The sequence below is a fragment of the Heterodontus francisci genome, chromosome 1, assembly GCF_036365525.1.
Source record: "Heterodontus francisci isolate sHetFra1 chromosome 1, sHetFra1.hap1, whole genome shotgun sequence".
Lineage (NCBI taxonomy): Eukaryota > Metazoa > Chordata > Chondrichthyes > Heterodontiformes > Heterodontidae > Heterodontus > Heterodontus francisci.
The window spans coordinates 46,148,431-46,161,858 of record NC_090371.1 but is presented as its reverse complement, the minus strand read 5'-3'; the positions used below and the strand labels follow the sequence as shown (position 1 = coordinate 46,161,858).

Genomic DNA, 13,428 nt, shown 5'->3' with positions numbered 1-13,428 from the left:
CAATGGTACAACGTTAGCAGACCTCCAATCATCTTGTATCTCTCCTGTATCTAGTGAGGATTTGAAGATGATCCTCAGTGCATCCACTATCTCCTCCCTGGCTTACTTTAACAACCTGGAGTACAATCCATCCAGCCCTGGCGATTTATCCACTTTCAGGATGTCAGACCCTCTAGTACGTCCTCTCTCATTATGTTTGTCATACCTAATATTTCACACTCTTCCTCTTTAACTACAATGTCTACATCAACCCTCTCCTTTGTGAAGACAGAGACAAAAAACTCATTTAAAAACTCTGCCCACATCTTCTGCATCCACGCATAAGTTCCCTTGTACATCTCTGATAGGCCCTACCCTTTCCTTAGTTATCCTCTTGCTCTTAATGTACTGATAAAACAGCTTAAGGTTTTCCTTGATTTAACCTGCCAATAATTTTTCATGTCCTCTCTTTGCTTTTCTAATTTCCTTTTTTACTTCACTTACTATACTCTAGGCTTTCTAAAGTATTAAGGTTTTTGTGATCATCATAAGCTTTCTTTTTCTGCTTTAACTTACCCTTTAAGCTTCTAGATAACCAGGGGGCTCTAGATTTGGCGGTATCTTTATCTTAGTGGGGACATGCCTACACTGTGCCTGTAGTATCTCGCTTTTGAATGCCTCCCACTGGTTTGCCACTGATTTTCCTTCAAGTAGTTGTATCCAGTCCACTTTCACCAGGTCACCTCTCAGTTTCGAAAAATTTGCCTTCTCCCAATTTAGAACTTTTACTTCTGTTTTATTTTTGTCCTTTTCCATGATTATGCTAAAACTTACTGTTTGAAGTCTCCAAAATGGTCACCCACTGTTACTTCCTCCACTTGCCAACTTCATTACTGAAGACTAAATCTAGAATTGCACCCCCTCTTGTTGGGCTTGTTACGTGCTGCCTAAAAAAGTTCTCTTGAACGCAGTTCAAGAATTTTGTCCCCTCTGTGCTCTTCACACTGTTTGTATCCCAGTTGATATTGGGGTAGTTGAAATCCCCAACTATTATTGCCCTTTAGTTTCTGCACTCAAATCTGCCTACATATTTGTTCTTCTACCTCCCTCTCACTATTTGGGGGTCTATAGTACACTCTGAGCAGTGTGGCTGCCCCTTTTTTATTTCTGAGCTCCACCCATATGGCCTCATTTGATGATTCATTTAGCCTATCATCCCTCCTCAAAGCTGTTATTGATTCCTTAACTAATAATGCTACACCCCTCCTTTTTTATCTTCCTCTCTATCCTGCCTGAAAACTCTATATCCAGGGATGTTGAGTTGCCATTCTTGCCCCTCTTTAAGCCAAGTTTCTGTTATAGCAACGATATCGTGTTGCCATGTGTCTATCTGTGCCCTCAGCTCATCGGCTGTATTTACTATACTCCTTGCATTTAAATAAATACCCTTTAACACTGCCAAATTCCTGTGCTGCACACTTTTTAACCTTTCCTTCTTCTGTCTTTCAGAATCACTCACTAATTTTCTGTCTCCTGTTCCCTGCCCTGAAATTTTCCTATCTAAGACTGCATTCAGGTTCCCATCCCTATCTATCCACATAACTGAAGTCCCTCATCCCTGGAACCGTTCTCATAAATCTTTTCTGCACTCTCTCTAATGCCTTCCCATCCTTCCTAAAGTGTGGTGTGTAGAATTGAGGCCAAACCAGTGTTTTATAAAGGTTCACCATAATTTTCTTGCTTTTGTACTCTATGCCTCTATTTATAAAGCCCAGGATCCTGTATGCCTTGTTGCCCGCTTTCTCAACCTGCCCTGCCGCTTTCAATGATTTGTGCACATATATCTCGAGGTTCCTCTGTTCCTGCACCCCCTTTAGAATTGTATCCTTTATTGCCTCTGCTCATTCTTCCTACCAAAATGTATCACTTTACACTTCTGTCACGTGTCTGCCCATTCCACCAGCTGGTCTATGTCCTCTTGAAGTCCATCTCTATCTTCCTCACAGTTTACAATACTTCCAAGTTTTGTGTCATCTGCGAATTTTGAAATTGTGCACTGTACACCCAAAATCTAGGTCATTAATATAGATCAAGAAATGCAGTGGTCCTGATACCAACCCTTGGGGAACCCCAAAATATACCTTCCTCCAGTCTGAAAGCAAAAACTTTCACCATTACTCTATTTCCTGTCACTGACCCAACTTCGTATCCACGCTGCTACTGTACCTTTTTATTTCATGGGCTTCAACTTTGCTGACAAGCCTTTTATATGGCACTTTATCAAACATTTTTCGGAAGTCCATGTACACCACATCAATCGCATTCCCCTCATCAACCCTTTCTGTTACCTCATCAAAAAACTTAATCAAGTTAGTTAAACATCCTTAACAAATCCATGCTGGCTTTCCTTAATTAATCCACACTTGTCCAAGTAAGATGAAATGTGTTCAATATGAAAGAGACAAAATTAAAACAACCCGCTTCAAGACTTCATACTTTCTTGAAAGTGGCATGCCGATTTATTTAAAGTCTTATCTTGGTGGCGGGGGGAGTTTATTTATGTAATTCCTAGTGTCCCACCCCATACACTATTCTGATTGAACTGAACATGCGGGAATTATTTTTAAACCCTTGCCAGTGATGTTCTGCAATGGGTAACTGAATCTGTGTGAGAATTGCCTACTGGTTACCTGGCCATTGATGTTCCCTGCGGGGAAGCACCTGGCTTCAACTCACCATATCTCTGCAGAGGCACAGTTCTTGAAGGTTGGGAACTCACTACATGGGGAATCCCACTGGCAATTATTATTCTATCACTCCAGCAGGACTGTAGCTTGGAGCTCTAACACAGCATGCAATTGTGTCATTGCTTGTTGCACTGATTCCTGTGCTCTGTTTAAGTATTATGCAGAGAAGAAAAATATTCAGAATCGTTTGTCCCAGGATTTCTGAAGAAGTGGATAGCATTGTTGGAGTTGATCAAACAATGGTGTGTGAATTTGTTTTTAAAAATGCCATTTATATTTGCTGCAGATATTTCGAGTTGCGTGAAGGCCCATTCGAGTACAAATCCTCAACGTGCCGGAAGCTCCGAAATGAGATCATGGAGGTGAAGATACTTTCTATGTAAGTCACTATGACTTCAAAGGCAGAGGTAGAGAGGTTAGAATGAAAATCCTTTTAAAAAAAAAGGCATATGATAAATATGGGGGAAATGACACTAGCAGAAATCTGAGAACTGTTAAATATATAGGAATGGAGCTCGTTGGAGCGTAGGAACCGGAGTAGGCTATTTGGCCCCTTGAGCCTGTTCTGCCATTCAGTGAAGTTATGGCTCATTAACAATTGATTTAGCATTAATTGCAGTTTGCAGAAGAGAGTTCTAAAATCTCCCACCCTTTTTGTGTAGAAGTGTTTCCAATTTCACTCCTGTAAAGTCTGGCTCTAATTTTTGGACTGAGAGATTAGAAAAACTGAAAGGAATTATGAAAGACTGACCATCAATATAAAGATAAACAGTCGGGCTTTATAAACACATAAGAAATTAAGAGGTAATCAAAGAAAAATCAGCAGCAACATCATGGAATCACCAAGAAAAGAAGTGGACCATCTTGTACTGGGAAGCAAGGAAATAGCAGAGATGCTTAATAAATATATTGCATTTTTCTTTGAAGAGGAATGTGATAGTGGGTTCTCATGAACAGTCACAGACCTGAAACGTTAGCTCTGCTTCTCTCTCCACAGATGCTGCCAGACCTGCTGAGTATTTCCAACACTTTCTGTTTTTATTAATGTGATAGTGGGTCTGTGTGAGTAATATTGAAAATTATACTTTAAAATGTTAACTAAATTAAAAGTCATCAGGTCCTGAATGCACGTATCCTAAAATACTGAAGGCAATTAGGAAGTAAATAGCAGAGGCACTAACTATAATTTTCCAGACATTTTTGGAAGCTGGAATGATGCCAAAGAAAAGGAAGGGGAAAATGTTACATCCATGTTGAGGAAAGGGGCTAGGAAGTAAATTATAAACTAATTAGCCTTGCCTCAGTGGAATGTGGGAGGTGATGCCAAGCTGCCACCTCAGTCCCAGAAGCCCTTTGTAGAGCAGAAATAGCCAATGACCTTCTAGGATCCTGGAACTCAGGTGGCATCTAGAAACACAAGAATAGATAAAAAGTCATAGGTAGGGACATTGGGGTAATATGGTGAGAAGGAAAGAGTAGGGTTATTGTGTGCACTGTTTAATTCATGTAGTAAAATAGAGCATGCACTGGCATGGTGCTTTGTTCCTTATTGAAGTTAGTCATACATCAGAAGGTACACTTGATAGGTTCTGATATCTTCCCCTATATGATGATTGGCATGTTCATCTCAGGGCAAAGAGCGCTGCTGTGTTGTCATGTGGTAGTTTGAGGGAATATAGTCTTTTATGGCATAGAAAGCGGCCATTCGGCCCATCGAGTCCATGCTGGCTCTCCGTGGAGCAATCCAGTCAGTCACAATCCCCCGCTCATTCCCTGTAGCCCTGCAAGTTTATTTCCTTCAAGTGCCTAGCCAATGTCCTTTTGAAATCATTGATTTTTTTCCACTTCCACCATCTTGTGGGCAGTGTATTCCAGGTCATTACCACTCGCTGTCTAAAAAAGTTCTTCCTCACATTCCCTCTGCAACTCTTGCCCAAAACCTTCAATCTGTGTTCCCTAGCCCTTGTACCATCAGTTGATGGGAACAATTTTTCCTTGTCTAACTTATCGAAGCCTGTCATAATCTTCATCAAATCTCCCCTTAATCTCCTTTGCTCCAGGGAGAACAATCCCAGCTTTTCCAACCTAACCATGTAACTAAAATTCCCCATCCCTGGAACCATTCTGGTAAATGTCCTCTGCACCCTCTCAAGGACCCTCACATCCTTCCTAAAGTGTAGTGACCAGAACTGGACGTAATACTCTAGTTGGGGCCTAACCAGAGCTTTATAAAGATTCAGCATAACTTCCCTGCTTTTGTACTCTGTGCCTCTATTTATGAAGCCCAAGATCCCATATGCTTTGCTAACCACTCTCTCAATAGGTCCTGCCACCTTCAAAGATCGATGCACATGCACCCTAAGTCCCTCTGTTCTTGCACACTCTTTAGAATATGCCATTAAGTCCACATTGCCTCACCCTATCCTTTCTGCCACAATACATCACCTCACACTTGTCAGTATTAAATACCATCTGCTACTTGTCTGCCCATTCTGCTCGCCCAGTCCTGTTGCTCACTGTTTGCCAATCTCCACATTTGGTATTATTGGCAAATTTTGAAATTCTACTCTGTATTCCAAGATCCAAGTCATTTATTTATATAGTTAAAAATCTTTGCTCCTAGCACTAACCCTTGGGGAACACCACTATATACCATCCTCCAGTCTGAACAACAACCATTTACTATGAATCACTGTTTCCTGTCCTTAAGCCAATTTTTTAAATCTAGTTTGACACTGACCCTCCTATTCCATGAGCCTTAATTTTATTAACTAGCCTTTTATATGGTACTTTATCAAACGCTTTCTTAAAATCCATATAAGCAACATCCACCACATTCCTTTCATCAACCATCTCTGTTACTTCATCAAAAAATTCAATTAGATTAGTCAAGCATGATCTGCCTTTGACAAATCCATGCTGGCTCTCCTTAATTAACTCAAACCTCTCCAAGTGCCTGTTAATGTTTTTTTCCCTGACTATTGTTTCTAAAACCTTACCCAGCACTGATGTTTATGCTAGTTAGTTTTAGTTACTAGGTCTGTCCTTACACCCTTTCTTGAATAAGGGTGTCACATTTGCCACTCTCCAATCCTCTGGCACCTCCCGCATATCTAGAAAAGATTGGAAGATTATCTCCACTCCCACTTCCTCTCACAACCTGGGATGCAAGCCATCTGGACCAGGTGACTTATCTACCCTAAGCATTGCCAGACTTTCCAGTCTCTCCTCCCTCGCAATTTTTACCCTATCCATTGCGTCTACTCTCGCCACTTCTACCAATATTTTGTCAGATTCCTCTTCCTTAGTAAACACCGATACAAAGTATTAAATATTCTTGCCTTGCCCTGTGCTGCTAATTATATATTACCCTCTTTGTCCATGATAGGCTCCACTCCACCTCTTACTACCCGCTTACTATTTACATGCCAGTAGAGGATTGTTGGACTCCCTCTTATGTTGACTGCCATTCTATTTTCATATTCTCTCTTTGCCAGTCTTATTTTCTTCTTCATCTCCCCTCTCAACTTACTGTACTTGGCATGGTTCTCATGAAGAATTCACCTGACATGCATCATACACCCTTTTTTTTGTTTCATCATAATCTCCATCTCCCTCGTCATCCAAAGAGCCCTGTTATTGGTTCCCCTAACTTTCGCCCTTGTTGGAATATACCTAGCCTGTACACTAAAGATAACCCATTGTTCCGTTACAGTTTTTCCTGTCAGTCTTTGTCATTTTATCCTGGCTAGATCCCCTCTCATCGCATTGAAATGAGCCCTCTTCCAACCCGGCTGTTCTAGCTTATATCGTTCCTTGCTTTTCTGCATTACAAGTCTAGACCTTATAATATGATGATTATTCTTACCCATGTGCACCCCCACAGACACTTGGTTCACTTGGTCCACCTCATTTCCTAACACCAGATCCAGGAATATATCCTTTCTAGTTGGGCCGAGAACATACTGATAAAGGAGGTTCCTCCGAACACATTTCAGAAATTCCTCCCCCTCCTTTCTCTTTACTCTAGCATTATCACAATCGATATTTGGGTAATTAGAGTCTGCCAATATCACCACTCTACAGTTCTTGCGCATCTCTCTGAGGCCTGCAGATTTGCTTCTCCATCTCTCAATATTTGGAGGCCATTGGAATACCCCTAGTAGTGTGATCATACCCATTTGCTTCTCAACTTCAACCAAATGGATTCTGTCCTTGCCCCTTAAGGCCATTCCCTCTTTCCAACACCACAATGTCTTCCCTAATCAGTACTGCCATCCCACCCATTTTTTTATCATCTCATGGGATGTGGACATCATTGGCAAGTCCAGCATTTGCTGCCCTTCTTAATTGCCCTTGAGAAAGTGACAGTGAGCGGCCTTCTTGAACTTTCTTGAACCATCTGGTGCAGGGACACCCACAGTGCTGTTAGGGAGGGAATTCAAGGATTTTGATCCAGTGACAGTGAAGGAACGGCAATATATTTCAAGTCAGGATGGCTTGGAGAGGAACTCCAAGTGTGTTATAGATGCAAGAGGTCACAGTTTTGGAAGGTGCTGTCAAAGCAGGTGTGGTGATTTGCTGCAGTGCATCTTTTATATGGTACACATTGCTGCCACCAGTAATGAAGGGAGTGAATATTGAAGGTGGTGGATGGGGTACTGATCAAACAGGCTGCTTTATCCTGGATGGTGTCGAGCTTCTTGAGTGTTGTTGGAGCTGCACCCAGTCAAGCAAAGGGACAAGTAATAACACAGAGTGGATTATCCCTCATCAGTTCCAGACCAGGAAAGTTTGAGTGGACTAGGCCGATATTCCCTGGCATTTAGAAAAATGAGAGGAGATCTAAATGCAACATATAAAATTCTTTCGGGGCTTGACAAGGTAGACACTGAAAAAAAATAAAAGCAAAATGCTGCGGATGCTGGAAATCTGAAATAAAAACAAGAAATGCTGGAATAACTCAGCAGGTCTGGCAGCATCTGTGGAAAGAGAAGCAGAGTTAACGTTTCGGGTCAGTGACCCTTCTTCGGAACTGACAAATATTAGAAAAGTCACAGATTATAAGCAAGTGGGGTGGGGGTGCGGCAAGAGATAACAAAGGAGAAGGTGTAGATTGGACCAGGCCACATAGCTGACCAAAAGGTCACGGAGCAAAGGCAAACAATATGTTAATGGTGTGTTGAAAGACAAAGCATTAGTACAGATTAGGTGTAAATACACTGAATATTGAACAGCAGCAAGTGCAAACCTGAAAGAAAACAGTGGGTAAGCAAACTGAACAAACTAAGATGAAGTGAAATAAATGCAAAAAAAAGATTGGAAAAAATGTAAAAAAGAATGTAAAAACAAGGAAGAAAAAATAACTAAAAATGAAAGTAAAATGGGGGGCTGTCATGCTCTGAAATTATTGAACTCAATGTTCAGTCCGGCAGGCTGTAGTGTGCCTAATCGGTAGATGAGATGCTGTTCCTCGAGCTTGCGTTGATGTTCACTGGAACACTGCAGCAATCCCAGGACAGAGATGTGAGCATGAGAGCAGGGGGGAGTGTTGAAATGGCAAGCAACCGGAAGCTCAGGGTCCTGCTTGTGGACTGAGCGGAGATGTTCCGCAAAGCGGTCACCCAGTCTGCGCTTGGTCTCCCCAATGTAGAGGAGACCACACTGTGAGCAGCGAATACAGTATACTACATTGAAAGAAGTACAAGTAAATCGCTGCTTCACCTGAAAGGAGTGTTTGGGGCCTGGGATAGTGAGGAGAGAGGAGGTAAATGGGCAGGTATTACACCTCCTGCGATTGCAGGGGAAGGTGCCCTGGGACGGGGACGAGGTGGTGGGGGTAATGGAGGAGTGGACCAGGGTGTCGCGGAGGGAACGATCCCTTCGGAATGCTGACAGGGGAAGGGAGGGGAAGATGCGACTGGTAGTGGCATCACGCTGGAGGTGGCGAAAATGGCGGAGGATGATCCTTTGGATATGGAGGCTGGTGGGATGAAAAGTGAGGACAAGGGGAACCCTGTCATGGTTCTGGGAGGGAGGGGAAGGGGTGAGGGGTAGAGGTGCGGGGAATGGGTCGGACACGGTTGAGGGCCCTGTCAACCACAGTGGGGGGAAATCCTCGGTTGAGGAAAAAGGAGGTCATATCAGAAGCACTGTCATGGAAGGGAGCATCATCAGAGCAGATGCGTCGGAGACGGAGAAACTGGGAGAATGGAATGGAGTCCTTACAGGAGGTAGGGTGTGAAGAAGTGTAGTCGAGGTAGCTGTGGGAGTCGGTGGGCTTATAATGGATGTTGGTAGACAACCTATCCCCAGAGATGGAGACAGACAAGTCGAGGAAGGGAAGGGAAGTGTCAGAGATGGACCATGTAAAGGTGAGAGAAGGATGGAAATTGGAAGCAAAGTTGATAAAGTTTTCTAGTCCGGGGCGGGAGCAGGAAACGGCACCGATACAGTCATCAATGTACCGGAAAAAGAGTTGGGGGAGGGGGCCTGAGTAGGACTGGAAAAAAGAATGTTCGACATATCCCACAAAAAGACAGGCATAACTAGGACCCATGCGGGTACCCATAGCGACACCTTTTACTTGAAGGAAGTGCGTGGAGTTGAAGGAGAAGTTGTTCAATGTGAGAACAAGTTCAGCCAGGCGGAGGAGGGTGGTGGTGGATGGGGACTGGTTGGGCCTCTGTTCCAGGAAGAAGCAGAGAGCCCTCAAACCATCCTGGTGGGGGATGGAGGTGTAGAGCGATTGGACGTCCATAGTGAAGAGGAGGCGGTTGGGACCAGGAAACTGGAAATTGTCAAAATGACGTAGGGCGTCAGAAGAGTCACGGATGTAGGTGGGAAGAGACTGGACCAGCGGAGAAAAGATAGAGTCTAGATAGGAAGAAATAAGTTCAGTGGGGCAGGAGCAGGCTGACACAATGGGTCTGCCGGGACAGTCCCCTTTGTGGATTTTGGGAAGGAGGTAGAAGCGGGCTGTCCGGGGTTGTGGGACTATGAGGTTGGAAGCTGTAGAGGGAAGATCTCCAGAGGAGATGAGGTCAGTGACAGTCCTTTGGACGGTGGCTTGATGTTTGGTGGTGGTGTCATGGTCCAGAGGGAGGTAGGAAGAGGTGTCTGTGAGTTGGCGTTGAGCTTCTGCAAGGTAGAGGTCGGTACGCCATACAACAACAGCACCACCCTTGTCTGCAGGTTTGATGACCATGTCGGGGTTAGACCTGAGAGAACGGAGTGCCTCAAGATCCGAGGGGGACAGGTTAGAGTGAGTGAGGGGGGCAGAGAAATTGAGACGACCAATGTCTCGCCGACAGTTTTCAATGAAGAGATCAAGAGCGGGTAAGAGGCCAGGGGGAGGGGTCCAGGTAGAGGGAGAATGCTGAAGGCGGGTGAATGGGTCTGCTGGTCGGGGGGAGGACTCCTGGTCGAAGAAGTGACCCCGGAGGCGGAGGCGATGGAAGAAGAGCTCAACGTCATGCCGAGCGCGAAATTCATTGAGGTGGGGGCGTAAGGGGATAAAACTGAGACCTTTGCTGTTATGTTTCCTTTGGCTGGGGAGTCTCGAACTGGGAATCACAGTCTCAGAATAAGGGACGGCCATTTCGGACTGAGATGAGAAGAAATTTCTTCACTTGGAGGGTTGTGAATCTTTGGAATTCTCTGAGCATCCAAAACTCTGTGGATAGTCATTGAATATATTCAAGACAGAGGTTGATAGATTTTTGAGAACGGAAAGAGTTAAGGGATATGGGGATATTGCGGGAAGGTGGCGTTGAGGTAGAAGATCAGCCATGATCTTATTAAATGACGGAGCAGGCTCGAAGGACCAAATGGCCTACTCCAGCAACTATTTCTCATGTTCTTATGTTGTAAGGAACTACTCATTTTCACAAGTATCAGCTGATACTGGCAGCTGCCGTACCTCATTAAAACAGATGAACTTACTGTGAGTGTAATAGCGAGGTAAATCAAAGAATCTCTCATTTCTCAAGTGGCTGACTGGTGACTGCATATAAATGAGGCCAACGGCGAGTCATGTGCACATTGTGGATTGGCTCCAGAAATGTGAGGAAACTCAGGAGAAACTGATGAAAGTCACACAAGTGCCAGAAATGGTTTCCACATGAGCTTCCTCGCGTAAAATTTCCCAAGCCATTCGAGTGCTACTACCGCTGAGGAAGTGGTGAGGAAATTCACCTCAAAAGTTGTGAGACAGAAAAAATGTTAGCAAAGGTGGGATAGATTTGATTGGGAAAGAGAGCATGGCAGGAAAAAATGAAGTTGAAAGGGTGTTCAGAATGTAAGTGTTTAAAATTGGGTATTTGTAACTCAAATTGTACTTCTTGTATGCTCTGTGTGGTTAAGGCTCTATTATTAAAACTACTACTGTTTGAGTACCTTTATTTCTGTAATATTGGTGCTTGTTGGATGTGTCAACAGAAAATCATCCAGTCTAGGGAGGTAGTCATTTCCTTGAATCTGGCGACAATCTTGAGGGTTAAATTGAAATAAAGGCAGTAAAAACTCAGCTGAATTTCTGATTAATACTTTTCTGCTGATTAGATAAAAAAGACTCACTATGATGCAAGGTGGATTCACCGTAATGGAGGACTTGAATTTGTGACACATGCCTCAAATGCTTTAAATTTTATTTACATGAAGGCTTCTGATAATGAAAGTAGCTCATTAAACATGGATTTGACGTAGTTCTCTGTGTGACACTGATCCTTTGTTCTGCAGGGTGAAGCAGTCTGAACTGTTTGACAGATGGAAGACCCTGCAGTTGTGTAAATGGGAAAGGAATGAGACTGCAACCAATATTTTCAAGTAAGTGGATGAGAAAGCAGGGAAGATAAGAAAGGGGAATGGAAGAGAGGATGGGGAAAAAAGAAGTATGAGATAAAGAAAATGAGGGAGAGTTTCAGTGGAGATGTAAGAGTGAGTAAGAGATGTAAGTGGGAAAAAGAGGAAAGGAAAATTGAGAAAATAGAAGAATAAAGAAAGAGGAAGAGGAGAGAGAAATAGAGTTGGGGAAGAAAATGAGAGTAAGGAAGGGAGAATGTGAGGGGGAACAGGTAGATAAATCAAGGAAAAGTATAAATAAAAAGAGGGGAGGAAAACATTTTGGAGAAGGGAGTTGGAAGAGTTTGAGATGTGAAAAGAAGATTGAGAGACAGAGAGTGACGAGTAGCAAGGGAGTTTTAAAGAAACAAAAACTACAGGAGTGAAAGCAAGGGGGAGAAGAGAGAGGGATGGATGGAGAAAGAAAGGGAACGATAGAGGCAGATCTGGGAGAGGTTGAGAGGTAGGGTTAAATAGGTCACCCAGGATTGGAGGAGTAAAATTACATGAAAAGAAAAATAAATGGGAAAATGAAGAGAGCCCCAGTGACCAAACCTACTAAAACCTAAATTACAGGATGCACCAAGAAAAAGATAACAATTCAAACAAGAGCAAAGGATGTAAAGAAATAATGGCTACAGTGCAAATGTTAATATCTGTTTAATGATAAGTTGCCATGAAGTATACTACTGCTTATGTAATCCAACAGATGAAGAAGCCTGTCTTTGCACATTCTTCTTAATGGCTTAGTATCTTTACAACTTGAACTGTCCGATTTAACCAGTATGCTGGCTAGATTTTGGACATTTGAGAGTGAAACATACTGCACTGATAATTGAATAGCTGATATTTGGAAGCAGGGCAGGTAATTTTGATGATGGAGGTGCTGGTATTTGAGAGCAGGATAGATTATATTGTTGGAGGAGATAAAATTGTTACGAGAGTGCTTCTATTTGGTGTAAATTTGGTGCATAGTGGCAGCAGTGTGTACCATCTACAAGATGCACGCAACGCACCAAGGATCCTTAGACAGCACCTTCCAAACCCACAACCTCTACCACCTCGAAGGACAAGAGCAGCAGATGCATGGGAACATCACCACCTGCAAGTTCCCATCCAAGTCACACACCATCCTGACTTGGAACTATATCGCTGTTCCTTCACTGTCGCTGGGTCAAAATCCTGGAACTCCCTTCCTAACAGCACTGTGGGTGTACCTACCTCACGTGGACTGCAGCGGTTCAAGAAGGCAGCTCACCAACACCTTCTCAAGGGCAATTAGGGATGGGCAATAAATGCTGGCATAGCCAGTGATGCCCACATCCCATGAATGAATAAAAAAATTATATGTTTTTAAGCACTTATAGTTGAATTATGGACATTGATTCATCTGGAAGCTTGAAGAGATGCTGAACTTTGTGTTTTTTAAAAAGAGGTCACCAGGAGGATTCTGGTCTTGGCTTGTAAACAAGCCCTTACTCGAATGCACCTGCTTTCAGATAAAATACCAGCAGGGAGGTTGTTGTTTTGACTTGGGGAGATGTTTACAAAGAAGTGACAGGTTAAGATTTATAGAGGTCAGGAGGCTTGACTTTTGGAATGTTTTTGGTTTCACTTTGAATTGTTACAAAAGGCAGTTGCTTTTTGCATGCCAAGAAAAACTCAGCTTATCTCTTTCTCTTGGAAAAAAACACTGCATATCCAGTGTGTCAGTCTCCTCTTTCCTCCTGTATTTGAAGAAACCCTGCGTATCGAATGTGTGGGAACTGAATCCCCTGTTGCCGCATTTCTGCTGTAAGGCCTATCTGAAGCTTCTGTTGCTGCATTTCTTTGAAAACCTACCCAAACTGATCTTCAACAT

At 43.2% G+C, this 13,428-nt stretch overlaps 1 protein-coding gene across 1 annotated transcript in view; it reads left to right on the top strand.

The window, feature by feature from the left end:
• st8sia5 (ST8 alpha-N-acetyl-neuraminide alpha-2,8-sialyltransferase 5) overlaps window positions 1-13,428 on the top strand; it is a 117,705-nt gene that overhangs the window by 56,643 nt on the left and 47,634 nt on the right. The window contains exons 3-4 of the mRNA XM_068046062.1: window positions 3,013-3,105; window positions 11,466-11,552. Of these exons, the coding sequence (XP_067902163.1) occupies window positions 3,013-3,105; window positions 11,466-11,552 (180 nt within the window). The remainder of the gene's footprint in view (window positions 1-3,012; window positions 3,106-11,465; window positions 11,553-13,428) is intronic.